The sequence below is a fragment of the Mastigoproctus giganteus genome, chromosome 1 (genome assembly GCF_048544385.1).
Source record: "Mastigoproctus giganteus isolate SK-2022 chromosome 1, ASM4854438v1, whole genome shotgun sequence".
NCBI lineage: Eukaryota > Metazoa > Arthropoda > Arachnida > Uropygi > Thelyphonidae > Mastigoproctus > Mastigoproctus giganteus.
The window spans coordinates 22,449,566-22,468,250 of record NC_143575.1 but is presented as its reverse complement, the minus strand read 5'-3'; the positions used below and the strand labels follow the sequence as shown (position 1 = coordinate 22,468,250).

General features: G+C 36.8%; 1 protein-coding gene across 3 annotated transcripts in view; it reads right to left on the bottom strand.

Moving 5' to 3' along the window:
- LOC150090631 (transcriptional repressor NF-X1-like) overlaps window positions 1-18,685 on the bottom strand; it is a 164,314-nt gene that overhangs the window by 41,043 nt on the left and 104,586 nt on the right. For all 3 annotated transcript variants that reach the window (XM_090371845.1, XM_090371861.1, XM_090371854.1), the window contains exons 9-10: window positions 10,030-10,260; window positions 5,343-5,515 (exon numbers count right to left, since the gene is read on the bottom strand). In XM_090371845.1, coding sequence (XP_090227971.1) covers window positions 5,343-5,515; window positions 10,030-10,260 — 404 coding nt within the window. The remainder of the gene's footprint in view (window positions 1-5,342; window positions 5,516-10,029; window positions 10,261-18,685) is intronic.

The following is an 18,685-nucleotide window of genomic DNA, read 5'->3' as shown; positions in this document are numbered from 1 at the left end:
CCAAAGCTCGCAACAATTGTAAAGCAGTTATTAATAAATCCAAACTAGATTTTGAACAGGCTAAGAGTAGAAAACTTGCTCTCAAAGCCTATGCTCCTGAACTTACTCCTGTTCTTTGCCACCTTTTTTCATTTTCTTATTCCAAAGGGGTTTTTCCTTCTGCTTGGAAACTTGCTCATATCCAGCCAGTTCCTAAAAAGGGTATCAATTCACTCCCATCCAATTATTCTCCCATTGCAATTACTTCTACTCTTTCTAAAGTAATTGAGAAATCAATTAACCACCAACTCTTAAACTATCTAGAAACCTTCCGTCTGATCAACGATCGCCAGTATGGATTCCGTCAGTGTTGATCCACTGGCAATATTCTTGCTTATGTTACCTATTTATGGACAAATTCGATGAAAACGTTCGGTGAATCACAAGCAGTTGCCCTTGACATCTCAAAGGCTTTCGATTGTGTTTGGCATAAAGGTCTTCTAAACAAGTTTCCATCTTATGGTTTGCCAGCTGTTTTTTGTAATTGGTTATCCAGTTTTCTCTCTGAACACTCACTGAGGGTGATGGTAGATGGCTCTCTGTCTTCAAACTTCTCCATTAATGCTGGTGTCCCCCAAGCTTCAATTCTTTCCCCCACTCTTTTCCTCTTGTATATTAATGACCTTATTTCATTCACCAGAAATCCTATCCATAGTTTTGCTGATGATAGCACATTGCATTCCACTTTCCAGTTTGAGAAACTTTGCCCTGCTCAATCAGCTTCAACTTCTTGAATGTCCGCTAAAAATTCCTTAAATGCTGATCTCCACGGGCAAAGACAACTTAGTTGATTTCAATCCTTCTAAAACTCAGTCCTGTCTTATATCTCGCAAAAAGGATTCTTCTTCTCCTATGCTGATCTTTGGTGGTCACTGATTTCTAGGCAAGATGATCTCTTTTGGGATTACCCTGACTTCTAATCTCTCTTGGCACAAGCACATTACAAATATTGCTTCCTCTGCATCTAAAAAACTTGGTTTTCTCCTTCACTCTCAACTTTACGTTTCTTCCAAACAGTTGTTCACTCTGTACAAATCGCAAATCTGCCCTACCATAGAATATTGTTCCCACATCTGGAGCAGTGCCCCAAAAGCTCTCTGAGACTTCTAGATTCCATTCAGAAGAGGGTAGTTAGTTTAATTAATGACTCATTTCTAGCAGAGTCTCTCCACTGTCTCACAGACATTCTGTTTCCACTGCATGCCTTTTCTACAGTTACTTCCATGGGCACTGTTCTTCTGAATTAGCTTCTATAATTCTGGCTCTCTCTCTCTTTCAAAACAGTCTAAACATGTGCTGCCACCAGCCAACATCCATTTACTGTCCAACTTCAAACTTACAGAACCAACTTTTCATCTTCCTCGTTTATTCATTCAACTGCCGTTTTCTGGAACAACCTTCCTTCATACGTATTTCCTGAAAATTGGCGTCTACAGAAGTTCAAGTCAACAAATACCTTCTTTCATCTTCTCAACCTCCAACCCAAGCATGGTACTACGTACTATAGGTTCTAATACCTCTTGTGTTTGTGGATTCCATAAAAAAAAAAAAAAATATTTCCTTCTGCATGCTAAGAAAATAGGTTGACAAATGTAATTGAAAGCACTAGTTACAAGGGCAAATTTCAAAACTTAATACCCAATATTAGCAAAAGTGATAAGTTTACAGACAGCAATCCAGGTTAAATCCCAAACAATTCGATGAGGTGTTACTGTTTATTAAAGGTGGCATCAAGAAACTTGACACAAGTTAATATCACATTTAAGGTCGGTTAATGCTTCAAAAAAAATCACTGGATTTGTTGAGAATCAAAAATATGTCGGCCTTCCTCGTAAAAAACTACTGGAAACAATAATAAAAAATATGGAAGCCAGGTTGATGGATTGTGATCATTTAAAATCAAGAAATAATGCACAGAATAGAGATTATAAAATTCATGATGTGGTAAGCTTATTAGAATTGGACTGTTGGAATATTGATGAAGTTGTTGTTCCTTGGAAAGCTGCCAAATAAAACTCTGTGAATTTCATAAAGGTTTCAATCATGAAATCACATCAATGATTTCTGCAACTATGTGGAAAGTTTTCTAAAAAAACTGCCACAACTAGGAAATTCCAAGTATTATAAAAAAGGCAAAAAATATTATCAATACAGTTGCTATTAGTTCTGCAGAAGCAGAAAGAGGTTTTTGCAGGATGAATATTATATATTCAGATAAAAGAAGCCACCTCACGGTCCAGAATGCTGCAAATTTGACGACAATTAACCTGATCGGCCTTCCATTGGATTCCAGAGATCAGTGGGGTCCCAGGAATCTAACTCCGTCTGTTCAAACATAGATAAGAGTTAACCACACAGCCGATGACAAGAGAGTGAAAAATGGAAGAAATAAACAGTATGATGATAATCAACTTGCAATTTGGAAGTACTTGAAGGAAAAACAAAATATTAATAAACTCTTTGGTTTTTCTTTTTTACCTCAAAAAGGTGGAGTAAGGTGATAGAGAACTGGTTTTTAAAATTTTTGACTCCCACCACTGGCTGTAACTCAACAAAACTGGATATGAAATGTAAGTGTGCATGATTCTAGTAATGTTTCTTAAACTATTGAACGTTCTATGCCTAGTTTAATTTTTAAAAACCTATTTTAACCACAAAATAGACCAACCAATTCTGCTTTTGTTACCTAATATAAAGTAATTGCATATTATAAATAAGTGCACACTGTAATTTCTAGTATTATTACTAATTTGTTGCCTAATTTAGTTTCAACATGTAACCCAATTTTTCTACATTTTTATTTTTTAAAGTGGGACAATAAGTAGTTATTTGCAGTTAAGAATTATTAAAAAAGGATACTAAACCCACATGTTATTAAAATGATTACCTGTAGACAAAATAACCACCAAATTACCTATAATTAATTTATAAATAAATACCTTAACTGAATAGTGCCATTTCAAGACTCAATTGAATCCTGATAAATCCAGGATTGATGGTGGGATTCAATTAAGCTTTGAAGCATTGTTGTTTCCATAAATTTACTTGAAAATACGACATGGTATAATAGTATTCTTTTTTCATAATTCATTTAGTCAAAATTTCTATTTGTAACATATTTCTCAAAAGCATAATTTTGTTTTATGGAATTGAATAGAATATATCAATACATTAATATACCTAATATGAATATATTATACAAATATTACATGAATATATATAGGTGGCTAAACTTAACTTTCATCTTATGGTTTGCCAACTGTTTTTTGTAATTGGTTATCCAGTTTTCTCTCTGATCGCTCACTGAGGGTGATGGTAGATGGCTCTCTATCTTCTAACTTCTCCACTAACGCTGGTGTTCCCCAAGGTTCATTTCTTTCCCCCACTCTTTTCCTCTTGTATATTAATGACATTCTTCCATTGACTGGAAATCCTATCCATAGTTTTGCCGATGATAGCACATTGCATTCCACTTTCCATTTTGAGAAACCTTGCCCTGCTCAATCAGCCTCAACTTCTCGAAAATCTGCTATCAATTCCTTAAATGCTGATCTTCAGGTAATTCTCCAGTGGGGCAAAGACAACTTAGTTGATTTCAAGCCTTCTAAAACTCAGTCTTGTCTTATATCTTGCAAAAAGAATTTTTCTGCTCCTATGATTATCTTTGGTGACACTCTGATTTCTAGGCAAGATGATATCTCTCTTTTGGGGATTACCCTGACTTCTAATCTCTCTTGGCACAAGCACATTACAAATATTGCTTCCTCTGCATCTAAAAAACTTGGTTTTCTCTTTCACCCTCGGCATTACTTTTCTTCCAAACAACTGCTCACTCAGTATAAATTGCAAATCCGCCCTACCATGGAATATTGTTTCCACATTTGGGGTGGTGCTCCCAAAACCTCTCTCAAGCTTCTTGATTCCATTCAGAAGAGGACAGTTAGGTTAATTAATGATTCATCTCTAACAGAGTCTCTCCACTCACTGTCTCATAGATGTACTGTTTCTGCTGCATGCCTCTTATACAGATATTTCCATGGGCACTGTTCTTCTGAATTGGCTTCTATAATTCCCGCTCTTTCCTTCAAAACAGTTCAAACATGTGCAGCCACCAGCCAACATCCATTTACTGTCCAACTTCAAACTCACAGAACCAACTTTTCATCCTCCTCGTTTATTCATTCAACTGCCGTTTTCTGGAACAATCTTCCTTCATACGTATTTCCTGAAAATTACAATCTACAGAAGTATAAGTTCAATATCAACAAATATCTTCTTTCGTCTTCTCAAGCACGGTACTAAGTACTATAGGTTCTAATACCTGTCGTGTTTGGGGTTTACATAAAAAAAAATATATAGGTGGCAACTGAAGTTTAACATTGACAAATGTAAAGTACTGCATATGGGAAGCAGTAACCCCAGAGTAACGTATCAACTGTGTGGTACTACACTGACAGTGGTAGAGAGTGAAAAGGACCTGGGGTAATTGTGCAGGCAGATATGAAGTTTTCTAAGCAGTGCAGACAGTCTGCAAGAGTAGCTCATGGTATCTTGTCAATGATATACAGGAATTTTTCTAGCAGGGATAAGGAGGTGATTATCCCCTTGTATAAGGCAATGGTCAGGTCACACCTTGAGTACTGTGTACAAGTCTAGAGGCCTCATTTTAAGAAGGATGTACAGCTGTTGGAATGAGTACAGAGAAGGGCAACAAGATTAGTTGCCCTTCTCTGTACTCGTTCAGAGGGTTGCTCTTACGAAGAAAGACTTAAGTTTTGCAAATTACAGTGTCTGGAGACTAGGCACCTGCAAGGTGATCTGATTGAGGTGCATAAAGCTTTGAATGGTTTGAGCATGCTCAATGCTGATGGGATTCTTCCTCTTGCTCAGAATAATTGCCTGAGAGGGCATAAATTGAAATTGAGGAAGGACAGTTGTAGGATGGATGTGCAGAAGTTTGCCTTTAGCCAGCAGGTGGTTGATTGCTGGAACAAACTTCCATCTGTCGTAGAAATTGATAACTTAAATAGATTCAAGGCAGAACTAGATAAACATTTGGAGCGAGTGGATGTGCGAAATAAGGTTTTTTTTTTTTATTTTGGCTGATGCTATATAAGCTTGATTTCTTGCATCATGTGTTAATGCTAATGCTAATATAGAGTAAATACTTTCAATATAATAAATATAGTTTTTAAACTTCCTACAACAGCCAAATTAAATCTTAAAACTCTATACAACAGCTAATACCTACTTTAAATAGCTACTTTAAATCAAGCCAGCTGAAAAACTTAAAATATACTTACTTATTCAACTTTTTTCTTTTTCCAAATACATCATTAAGGCTTACTGATTGTCCAGCCTGAATATCTTGCATCTTTGAAGCCAGCAAAGAGGCTGATATTTGTTGAAAAGCCTTGTTGTTATCTGCACAAGTTGCAAGCTCTGACAGATTACCACATGAACATTTCATTGTAACCTGAAATTAAGAAATTAAAATTAGCTCATATTTATTTTACTATTTCAAAGTAAACAGAAAATTATCTCCCCACACCTGTGGAAATTCATATAACAGAAATAATATTGAAATTTTTCAAAACAACAAAGTGACTGTTATCATGTTCTAACAATCCAATTCATCACAGTGACTGTTATCATGTTTTCTCCTCTTTTGCTAACAATCCAATGTAAAAAAAAGATAAAATGTACTCTACTGAATTTCTAATATCAGCTTTCTCATCATCATAAAATAAACATAATGCCATAGCCCTACCATTTATACAAAAACAGTGGAGCTCTGCCATCAACTGATAAAATGACCAGTTTATGCAGTCAGCTATCTCCCAGTTGAGGAGCTGAAAGCACAGAATCTTCCTTTGTCCCTATAAAGAAAAGTTGTTTGGCTATCAAACCTCAGAAACTGAAGTTTGAGTAAATATGGGCTAATCACATCCCATGCTGATGTTATCATATAATTCATGTACAGCTGCATGCAATTCAAACTCATACACTCCTCTTGATAGCTCTGTGGTCCGAATTCTGCAGCAACTGATGTCTACCAGAGTTCTTCCTTTGCAAAGGGAGACCTCTGGTAGACATCCATTGATTTGGCAATATTTAATCATGGTTATCATGATTTTCTGGTGATTTCCACAATTTACTTTAACCCAGCAGTAGTAGAAGGTCACCCAAAAGGTGATCCTCAACAATAACATTCCCACATTTACTGTTAATCAATGATTAAAAATCTGAAAAATTTTCTAACTTCTTTTAAATTAAACTTTTATTGCCGTAGCTTCTAAAGTGATTTTTTTATGATTTTCATACAGAAATTGCATTCAAGAACCTGCCTGGTGAACCCATCACCATCTTCGCAACCATTTGGCTTTTGCTTGAAGATTAGTGCAGTACCAAAGAAGTAGTGACACTTTGTTTCAAGTTTCAGGTTACTTGTTTTTCCCTCTCCCACTAGTTCAATAAACATCTACCATCTTACCCTAAACGTTTTTGAAAGATTTATTGTTTTTGCAGATTAAAGACAATAACACAAAACTCAATATTCTCTCCAAATGACCACTACTCTGTGGGAAGCAACATACGTTTATAATATAATTATAATAATGTTTTCCCACTTAATACGATTTTTTTAAATATAGAAATTCTTTATTTTTAATATTTAAAAAAATATTAAATAATATAAACATTTTTATATAATTGAAGGGACATATTGCAATTGTTTTATAAATTAGTCAAACTTGGTTATAACAATTACTCAACTATATCAGTGATGAGTGAAATCTACCTCCTATTTTGTTAATTCTCAATAACTTGATAAAAAGATAGATACAAAACAAAAGAAATATTACAGAGAAATTATTAATATTAGTATATACCTACATATTATTTGTATTAATATGCTTATATTCAGTTTTTAAATTGATCCAGCTGTTACATACAAAATCATTGCATCCAAATTGTTTAGCAAATTTTTCAGCTCAGGCCTTCAAGATTGGAGCGTCTATTGAAAATCCAGCATGTCTTTGTATAATGAACCATCGAAGCAATGCTTCATCTACTTTTGTAACCCCGCACTTTGAAATTTTTTTTTTTGGTTATGTTCTTTTCCACTGCTGACCTGCTGATATATAAACAGGTTTATTCTTCCACAATGTCGATGTTATGTTATTTGTTATTTGGTTTTTAGGAGCATTAGCAACTAAGGCCACCATATTGCTCCGGGGATATGCGGTGGTCATTCCCTGACATTTCTGCATCCTCCGTATTTGGTTGTCACGGGCTCGAACCCCGGTTTAATCAAGAAGCGTGCGCTATGCATTGTTGCTCCTGCCCACGGAGGCATCCACAATGTCAATACTGTTGAAAATGGCAAAGAAAACTTTTTACACACTTCATTTTTTGCACCACATTCTAACTCACAAATAATTTCAACTTTTTTTGCAAATTGAGAGACTTTCTTTTGTTAGTAGACAAACTTCCGAAGGAAGGGTTTGTTTATAACTGATTTTACTTTAAAATAACAGTAAAGTAATCTGCACACAAAGTTCTTATAAGTCCTGAAATGCATACAAACTTCTTAGAAGTCCCAAAATAAATTTATGGTTCAGTGAATACAAGACAATCTGTAAATAGAGTAATGCAACAAGCGGAACACCAATTGCACTATTGTATAGCCCATGTCCCCAAAAGGACAAGGTCATAAACTGACCACTAATCTGATTCGGGTGGTCATAAAAGCTAAGTTGCCCTTTTCATTTCTGTCTAATACAAGAATTAGGTTTTTTCGACTACCCAAGCAATTAAGAATGTTTGCATAGTTACCAAAATTTGTACTGTATTATTCGTGCAGTACACACATTATAACAGTGAGCGAATGTATGGGAATACGCGTAAATTAAAATCATTATAGCTTTTTGCTCATTACAGCCATGATCTCGTTATTTCTGTGATCGTTATAACCAAGTTCAACTGTATATTTATAATTTATAAATTATAAATTCTGAAATAGTACTTAAAACCATCTTTAACTTAAGCATGTGTATCTTTTCATTTTGATTTGTGTAGTTAATATTTCATACCCTTAGGTCATTTTCCCTTCTAAGAAGTTCTAAACCTCCACTTCCTTGGAAAACTTCTTAATAGGGTTCTACCACATGTTTCATTTTTTAATAATATTTATGCACTTAAATTTCATGCACTTAACAATTTGTACAAGTTAGTGCAAATACATTATATTAGTACGCAGCTAAACTCTGAATTAGCAAAAATATGCAAATGCAGCATCATTTAAGTTATATCTCACATGGCTAATACCTTCACAACGAATTGCCATGATATTGCACTACTTTGAATAAGTAACGCTTCACCAAAAGAGAAGACTGTTCTTACTTATTCTCAGCGGATACCCACCCAGACGGTACCATTTCAGGGCTATTTGGCCCTTCTTCGGTGGGTGGGTAGGTAGGTACCCTAGTGATACAATGATGACAAAACAGTAATGAAGTATAACTCCACAATATGAGAGATGCCTGAGGGTGTATAATATAAATTAAGACTGAAATACATTAAGGGCTTTAGCCTCAGGCTGCGAGAGATTTAGACAACGTACAAGTTGGTGCAAACACATTAGTATGCAGCTAAACTCTGAATTAGCAAAAATATGCAAAAGCAGCATCATTTAAGTTATATCTCATATTGTGAATACCTTCACAATGAGTTGCCATGATATTGCATTACTTCGAATAAGTAACGCTTCACAAAAGGAGAAGACTGTTGTTACTTATTCTCAGCGGATATCACCACCTAGACGGCACTCGTTTCAGGGCTATTTGGTCCTTCTTCGGTGGGTGGGTAGGTATCCTAGTGATGCAATGATGACAATGTTTGCACTAACTTGTACGTTGTCTAAATCTCTCGCAGCCTGAGGCTCAAGCCCTTAACATATTTCAGTCTTAATTTATATTATACACCATCAGGCATCTCTCATATTGTTGAGTTATACTTCATAACTGTTTTGTCATCATTGCATCACTAGGGTACCTACCCACCCACCAAAGAAGGGCCAAATAGCCCTGAAACGGTGCCATCTGGGTGGTGGTGGTGGTATCTGCTGAGAATAAGTAACAACAGTCTTCTCCTTTGGTGAAGCATTACTTATTCGAAGTAGTGCAACATCACGGCAACTCGTTGTGAAGGTATTCACAATATGAGATATAATTTAAGCGATGCCGCTTTTGCATATTTTTGCTAATTCAGAGTTTAGCTGCGTACTAATGATGCATTTGCACTAACTTGTACGTTGTCTAAATCTCTCACAGCCTGAGGCTAAAGCCCTTAATGTATTTCAGTCTTAACAATTTGTTAAACTAAATAATGGAGGAGGCTAACAAGACTGATGTTTTTATTTCACATCAATTTTTTTTTTTTTTTTTGCAATTTTTGGCAGAATTAAATTTTTTTTGTTTTTTTAAATAAAAGGATGTTTTATTATTTTTAATTTTTTATTAAGATTGAAAAAAAGTACATACAGCAAGTACTGCAATTCATTAAGAAAAGATAAAACGCTGGCATTATTTAAGCAGAATTTAAAAACCCAAAACATTTTCCAGAAATTAAAAATAAAGTTGTAAGGTGACAACTGTTTTTGTTACACTTTGGTTACCATGACCACCTGGTAAGAATGCCTCAAGATATTAACACTAATAATGCTTAGTGGAAGGCTGCTTTAATGGCAATTATGAAATGGGTACTGGTTTGACTTGCGCTGCTACTGTGTTATGCAAACAGCAGACCATTATGTAACACAAAACATTTTTTGTGTTACATAATGAAGTGGCAATTTTGAAATTAAATATAAGAGAAATTCAATATTTTAACAAAGTAGTGTATACAAACAAAAAAGTGAATCTCCAGTATAAAAAAAACAAACGTTATCAAAAATATTGTTAAACTGCAGTGTAACCAAAGTAAATATACCTGAGTCCTACATGGTGTATTGGGACATGATCCAGTATGACATGGGGCTCCACAGGGATGACCACAACCCACTCGAGGTAGAGGACAAGGCTGAGTACAAACAGTACCTTCCTTTAAACAAAGTCCTTCATGGCATGTGTTCTGACAAGTGTGCACACCACAAGGAAGAGGTTTTTTACAAGGCAGACCACAAGATAGACCCGTTAAAAAGCAAGGAACATTTTTTCTTTTCTAGAAATAGAAATAAATAACAAATTAAAAAGCATATACGATACAGACCACATATACTGAAGTAGTTTTCAGTTAATGAAAGAGACATTCTGAAAAACTTTTGTTAAACAAAATTTCATTGGGTAAAACTATTTTTTCAGCAACTTCTATTCATATAATTTGAAATGCATTCTCTCACAAAAAATTTATCCCCCATAAAATTAAAATGGAAGGATAAAAAAATTATTGAATTTATATTTAGCTATTTCTATGAGATATATGTCCACTTTTTATAGGCCAGGCAAACTGAATTAAAAACAAACTTTTCAGGCAATGATCATTCATATTTTAAGGCTGCCATCACAAGTTTACTACATGCTACACCTTGAATAACTAACACCTCCCTAAAAGAAAATATAATGCTGCTCATCCATAATATGATGCTACTCTACCTCCACAGATAGCAATTCTGGTGCTTAGTGACACCTCATTTCAGTACTTACTGCCACCTCACTGATTAGAGGGTAGCCGCCACACATTTGAATAATGCAGCATTATGCTCATCTTTTATTGAAGTGTTACCTATTTATAGTGTAGCATGTGGGCTACTCATGGTACCAGAGGGATAATCACCATGGTGGTGATTATCCCTCTGTATAAGGCAATGGTCAGGCCACGCCTTGAGTACTGAGTACAGGTCTGGAGGCCTCATTTTAGGAAGGATGTAGATTTACTTGAGCATGTACAGAGAAGGGTAACAAGATTGGTGAGGGGAATGAAGGGATCCTCTTACCAAGAGAGGCTTAAGTTCTGAAAATTGCAATGGCTGGAGACTAGGCACCTGTGCGGTGATCTGATTGAGGTGTACAAGGCCTTGAATGGGTTGAGCACGCTGAATTCTGATGGCATCCTTCCACTTGTTCAGATTACGAACCTAAGGGAGCGTAAATTCAAATTAAGAAAAGACAGATGTAGAATAGGATGTGCAGAAATTTGCCTTTAGCCAGCGGGTGGTTAATTGCCGGAACAAACTTCCATCTGTCGTTGTGGAAGTTGATAGGTTGAATAAATTTAAGGAGGAACTGGACAGGCATTTGGAGGGAATGGTGTGGTTTTTTTTTTTTTCTTTTGGCTGATGCTGCATAAGCTCATACACATGCTTTCTTGTATCACATGCCACTAATACTACCTCAAAGGTGGGACAACCTAGAGATGATTTAACTCACATACTAAAATGATTTGACACATACTAAAAGGAGTGAAAATGACAGCTGAGTTTGAGCTTCAAATGCTCTTAGCCTGTCTACATATAATAATTATTTCTATAATAATTATAGAAATAATGATATTCCAACCTTGTCCTTGAATGTAAATTGCAGCAGTGTAGCATTGAGGACAAGTTGCTGCTATGGATGATTCAGTGGGAAAAGACAGAGGGGTGGTTTTCAATAGGCACTGCTTCTCTTGGGCTAATGTTATTAGTAGAGTTCCCCAGTACTCAAGTGCTAAGCCCATAGTTGTTTCCTATATTTATCAATGATATTGATGAAGAAATCAGGCTTAATGTCTAAGTTTGCAGATGACATGAAGGTTGACAGAATAGTTAATCACAGTAATCAGAGTATGCTACTGCAACAAGATCTAGACAAATAAGGTAGATCCACTGAAAAATGGCAACTGAAATTTAAAATTGACAAATGCAAGCTATTTCATATAGAGAGCAATAATTCTAAATTAACATACCAGCTGTGTGGTGCCACACTCAGGACAGTGTAGAATGAAAAAGACTTGGGGCTAATTATGCAATCAGATATGAAGTTTTCTGAGCAAACAGGCTGCCAAAACAGACAGGACTGAACTGCCAGTGCAGACAAGCTGCCAGAACAGCTCTTGGGATTATGTCAATGCCATACAGGGATAAGGAGGATTTTATCCCATTCTATAAGGCAATCGCTAGGCTACATTTTGAGTACTGTATACAAGTTTGGAAGCATCATTTTAGGAAGCATGTGGATCTGTTGGAATGGATGCAGAGAAGAGAAACAAGATTGGTGAGGGGGGAAACAAAAGGGTGCACTTATCAGGAAAGGCTTCAGTTTTTCAAATTGCAGAATCTGGAGACTGCCTGCAAAGGGGTCTGACTGAGGTGTTTAGGGCCTTGAATGGATTGAGTAAGCTCAGTGCTGATGGAATTCTCCTCTTCCTCAGACTATCATCCAATCATCCAATAAATCCACAAAAGTCTGACTAGTGTGTGTGAGTGACCAACCCACAAGTTCCAGTCAATATCTGGGAAGTTAAAATCCCCCATTATAAAAAAATTTTGATTTACTAGCTCACTCTATTTCTCTGTACAATTGTTCATTGTACTCATTAGGCCTATAACATACTCCTACTCTTATTTTTGCTTTCGCAGTGCTTATGTCACACCAAACTGACTCAACAGTGCACTGTTCATCTACATCAACTGGGTGCACTTCTTTTGATTTTATGTTTTTCTTAATTAACAGCATAACACCTCTTCCCTTTCTATCCTGTCTATCCTTTCTGTACACATTGTACTCCCCAAATTCCAGTTCTGCATTCCTTATATCTATGTGACACCACGTCTCTGCTATCCCAACAATATCCGCCTTTGATGTCTTGACCAACAGTTGAAATTCATCAAATTTATTTACTATACTTCTAGCATTGGTATACATGCAAGCATACATGCTCCTATTCCTAGTTATCCTAACACATCCCATATACCCACCTATTTCACGATGACTGCCATCTGTCCCGGAAACCCCCAACACCTCTCGCTCCAGATCATTTATTCTAATAGAACTTGTGCAAGAATCACCTTCACCTTTGCCTGCAGCTACTGTTAAACTATTAGTCCTTGTATCCCCCCAAGATATCATTTTCCGACCCACCTAACACTGCCTCGATAGCATCAGCAAATATTCTTGCACCCTTTCTATTTAGGTGTATCCCATCCCTGTAGAAGAAGTCTCTCCTGTTAACAAGTACAGACCAGGCTGAAAAAAATTCTATCCCTTGAGCCTTGCACAATCTTTCCAGGGCCGAATTGATCGACAAGGCTCTCATCATATACTCCCTTTTATCGTGTCTGGGCAGAATTGCAGACACTTTCAAATTCAATCCTAATTCCCGGCTTTTTTTCAACAGTGACCTGTACTTGTTAAGTAATTCTGCTGGTCTCCTACTATTAATATCATTAGTGCCAACGTGTACACCTATATCACCTTTTGTGCCCTTAAAAGATGATATCCGCTCTACAACATCATCAACCTTTGCCCCTGGCAGACATATTCTGGTGCTGTTCCACCTATCCTTTTTACAAAGTATGTTTCCCGTTTCCCTGACAATAGAGTCACCAACAACTACTAGTTCCTGTGGGACCAGCGCATTCTGCCTTGGGGGGTTGCCGTTGTGTCGCGCAATGACCAAGTGCAAGCACTGGCGTTGATGTGGGCAGCTGAGAGCTTGATGGGCCCCTCAGTTTCGATCCTTCAAAGGCATCCACCCTGTCCTTCAAGCTCTCATATAGGCCCATAACAATGCTGAGTTTTCACCTGATTTCCTTACATCGCACACACACAAAGACATCCCCCATGGCAATATCATGTTCCATTCCAAAGAGAGGCAATCAGAGAGAGTAATACTCTTGATCTGGTTATCAGCAGTGATCATTCGTGTATTAAGAATTTGCAGATAAAGGAACCACTAGGTGGCAGTGATCACAGTGTACTGATGTGGGATTTACTTAAAGATTTAATTACCATCAGGGGTAAAGGAAAGGGTTTTTGCTTCTGTAAAGGTGAGTACAGTGGTCTCAGAAAGTTTTTAAATTCTGTACAGTGGGATCAACTGACAATGTTACCAACAGTAAATTCTAAGTGGGAAGCATTCAAGGAATTAATCGTGGATGCTACTAAAAGTTTCATACCTATTAAGAAATATTGTTCAAGGTTTAGGCCTAAATGGTTATCTAATGAACTAATGAGACTCGTAACAGAGAAGAAAATGCATGGGATGAATATAAATTATCAAGCAACTCAGAAGCCTATGGCAGATATAAGCTAGTCTGTAATCAGGTTACAAAGGAGGTTAGGCAGGCGAAGGCAGATTACGAGAAATCCTTGGCAAAAGATGCTAAGAAAAACAGCAAGGGTTTCTTTACTTATATAAACTCTAAAAGGAAGGGGATGAATCTGATTGGTCCACTTGACATCGATGGCTCAACCGTTGATGATCCTACTCAGATAGCAAACAAACTGAATGAGTATTTTGCATCTACATTCACACATGAGGAATTATTAAGGTTTGAAAATGGCAGAAGGTTATCAAATTGTAGCAGGATACTTAATGATTTTGTAATAACTGAGAGCAAAGTGGAGGAGAAATTGTTGAAGTTAAACATAAGAAAAGCACCTGGGGTGGATGGGATCTATCCAGTTATATTAAAGGAGGCAGCAAAGCAACTAAGCAAATTCTTAGCCATAATTATGAGAGCATCCTTGGACTCAGAGGAGGTTCCCACAGACTGGAGATGTGCAAATGTATCCCCAATTCACAAAGGGGGATCGAAGGGTGACACGAGTAATTACAGACCAGTTAGTTTAACTTCTGTTCCGGGTAAAATAATGGAGTCACTGTTTAAAGATGCATTGCAGGATCATTTAGACAAGACTGCAGCAATAATTCAGACACAGCATGGGTTTGTTAATGGAAAGTCTTGTTTGACAAATTTGATAGGATATTATGATGTGGTTACAAAGGAACTGGACGCAAAAAATAATTTTGATATCATATATTTGGATTTAATGATTTTGTAATAACTGAGAGCAAAGCGGAGGATAAATCGTTGAAGTTAAACATAAGAAAAGTACCTGGGATGGTGCTTTTCAATTTACTTTTTGCAGATGATCAGGTGGTGATAGCACAAGACTTAGAAGATGCAAAGTATGCATGTCATCAATTGTTTGAGGAATATAAACAATGGGGTCTAAAAATCAATTTTAGCAAGACTGAAATGTTGTCTTCAGGGCCAGGACACGTTCTAAATACTGCAGGTTTTAAAATCAAACAAGTCGATAAATTCAAATATTTAGGATCAATCTTACAAAGTGATGGATCATCCCAAGTGCAGAAAGGCTATCGGCATGTTAAACTCTGTTCTGTGGAGCAAAAATATCCTAAATAAAACAAAGAAACTTATATTTCAAACGATTGTACAAAGTATTCTATTGTACGGAGCGGAAACCTGGACATTGAATAGGCGAGCGGAAAACAAATTGCTCTCCACAGAAATGGATTTTTGGAGACACTCAGCAGGAACTTCTAGAAGAGACAGAAAACGAAATGAAGACATAAGGGAAAAAATGGAAGTGAAAAAGACTATTATTGACACCATCAAAGAAAAGCATCTAACATGGTATGGACATGTAAAACGGATGCAAGAAAACAGATATCCAAAGGCTATCCTGGAATGGATACCTCCTGGAAGAAGGAGAAGAGGAAGACCTAGGAGGACATGGATGGATGGAGTACGGGAGTGCATGACAGCCCGAGGCTTAACCAACCAAGACACCTTGAACCGCACTTTATGGCGGGAAAAAATTCCTAACAAGAAATAACTTGTAGCCTGAGGAAACCCACTGTAAATGGAAACACTCCTCTTGAAGAAGATATTTGGATTTCAGGAAAGCTTTTGACACTGTTGTGCATGGAAGACTATTGTACAAATTGGAGCAGAATTGTATTAAGGGTAAGTTGCTACAATGGATAAAAGGATGGTTAAGTGGGAGAAGACAGAGGGTGGTAATCAATGGGTGCTGCTCTTCATGGACTAATGTTATTAGTGGAGTCCTACAGGGTTCGGTGTTGGGTCCACTGTTCTTTTGTATATTTATCAATGATATTGATGAAGGTATATCAGGCTTAATGTCAAAGTTTGCAGATGATATAAAGGTTGGCAGGGTTGTTAATGACAGTAATGGCAGTGTGCTACTGCAACAGGATCTAGATAATTTGGGCAGATGGGCTAAGAAGTGGCAACTGAAGTTTAACCTTGACAAATGCAAAGTACTGCATATGGGTAGAAGTAACCGCAGAGAAATGTACCAACTGTGTGGTACTACACTTAAGGTAGTAGAAAATGAAAAAGACCTGGGAGTTATTGTGCAGTCAGATATGAAGTTTTCTGAGCAATGCAGACAGGCTGCCAGGGCAGGTCATGGGGTTTTATCAATGACATATAGGAATTTTGCTAGCAGGGAAAAGGAGGTGACTGTCCCTCCTTTTCCCTGCTAGGACAGAGGTAGAATAGATGTGCAGAAATTTGCCTTTAGCCAGCGGGTGGTTAATTGCTGGAACAAACTTCCATCTGTCGTTGTGGAAGTTGATAGGTGACTGTATAAGGCAATGGTCAGGCCACACCTTGAGTACTGCGTACAGGTCTGGAGGCCTCATTTTAGGAAGGATGTAGATTTACTTGAGCGTGTATAGAGAAGGGCAACAAGATTGGTGAGGGGAATGAACGGATCCTCTTACCAAGAGGGGCTTAAGTTCTGCAAATTGCAATGGCTGCAGACTAGGCACCTGCGCGGTGATCTGATTGAGGTGTATAAGGCCTTGAATGGGTTGAGCATGCCGAATTCTGAGGGGATCCTTCCACTTGTTCAGATTACGAACCTAAGGGGCATAAATTCAAATTAAGAAAGGACAGAGGTAGAATAAGATGTGTGAAAATTTGCCTTTAGCCAGCGGGTGGTTAATTGCTGGAACAAACTTCCATCTGTCGTTGTGGAAGTTCATAGGTTGAATAAATTTAAGGAGGAACTGGACAGGCATTTGGAGGGAATGGTGTGATTTTTTTTTTTTTTGGCTGATGCTGCATAAGCTCATACACTTGCTTTCTTGCATCACATGCCACTACTACTACTACTACTACACACACACACACACACACACACGAGGGAGCTTAAATTCAAATTGAGGATGGATGGCTGCAGATTAGATGTGCAGAAATTTGCCATCAGCCAGAGGGTGTTGGTTGTCAGAACAAACTCCCATCCGGCATTGTAGAAGTGGATAGTTCAATTAAATTCAGGAAGAACTAGATCAACTGTTAGAGGGTATGAGCAGGTAAAATGGAAAGTGCTGCTACACATTTTTTTTTTTTTTTTGGCTGATACTGTATAAGCTTGCTTTCTTGCATCAGTTGTCACTACTGCTACTACTACTAATACCAAAGGCCATAAAAGTAACATTTCTCCAAAAGAGAAGTTTAATTCTGTTTATCTGTAATATAGTACCACTCCCTAGATAGCTATTTCGGTACTTTATGGCACCTCACTGATTAGAAACTAGGCATCACATTTGAATTAATAGCATTATGCTTATATATCTTTTATAGAATGTGTTACTTACTGTAGCGTTCGTATGGCAACAGTGGTGTGTGTGTGTGTGTGTGTGTGTGTGTGTGTGTGTGTGTGTGTGTGTGTGTGTGTGTGTGTGGTTGACTTGCTTGTTTTAAAAAAACCTAATTTTAAATAAACTATAGCTAATATATACCAACAGATCTATAAAATGTAGTAAGGATCATATGTCAACAGCTTATTTGGATATACTATTCTCAATTAAACCTGATCATGTTGCTATCAATTTATACAACAAAAGAGTCATTTAACTTTAAAACTATCAGTTTTCCTAACTGGATATCCAATATGTCTAAAAATATTCATAGTAATATAATAACAACACAATGCTTAATAATATTTAAAATCTGCAACGATAACAGTGGTATTAATGCAGAAATTGCTAGATTAGTAGTTAAACATAATGGTGTACCACCTAATTTCATAAAATTCCATCTAAAACGTATGTAATAAAACTGACATTATTTGCAATGATATATGGACAGGAGAGTTATAATTTTATGGGTTTTCCATAAATATTTCCCCTTTTTCTACCTGTCTTTTTCTATCTTTCTGTTTTTCTTTTTGTATCTGTCATTTCAACAGGGAGGTGTTTGTATATACTTGTATAGTTGGCTGTGTCATTAGCCACTACATAAGTCTTACAGTTAATGAGAATTTGTACCCATACAGCCAATGGCATATTCCCTTTTTAAAAACTCCTACATTCCATAGCATATGACCATAAAGTGATGTTTTACTATGCTATGTATATGGTTTCTTCAATTTTATTTTATTTCAACTCTCATTTTTATTAATTAACATCTAGTAAGTAATGTATTACTAACTCCTGTATGTACATGTTTTCACTTCAAACAGAGAGAGCTTTAATATCACTTAGTGGCAACTTCAAAAGCTAAACTTGGCCATTTTGTTCCTGCCACTGTACAGTAAGGATGCATGCCACTTATGTTGTCTAATTACTTACTTCTCTTTGTTACTCGATATTGTAACTGTGT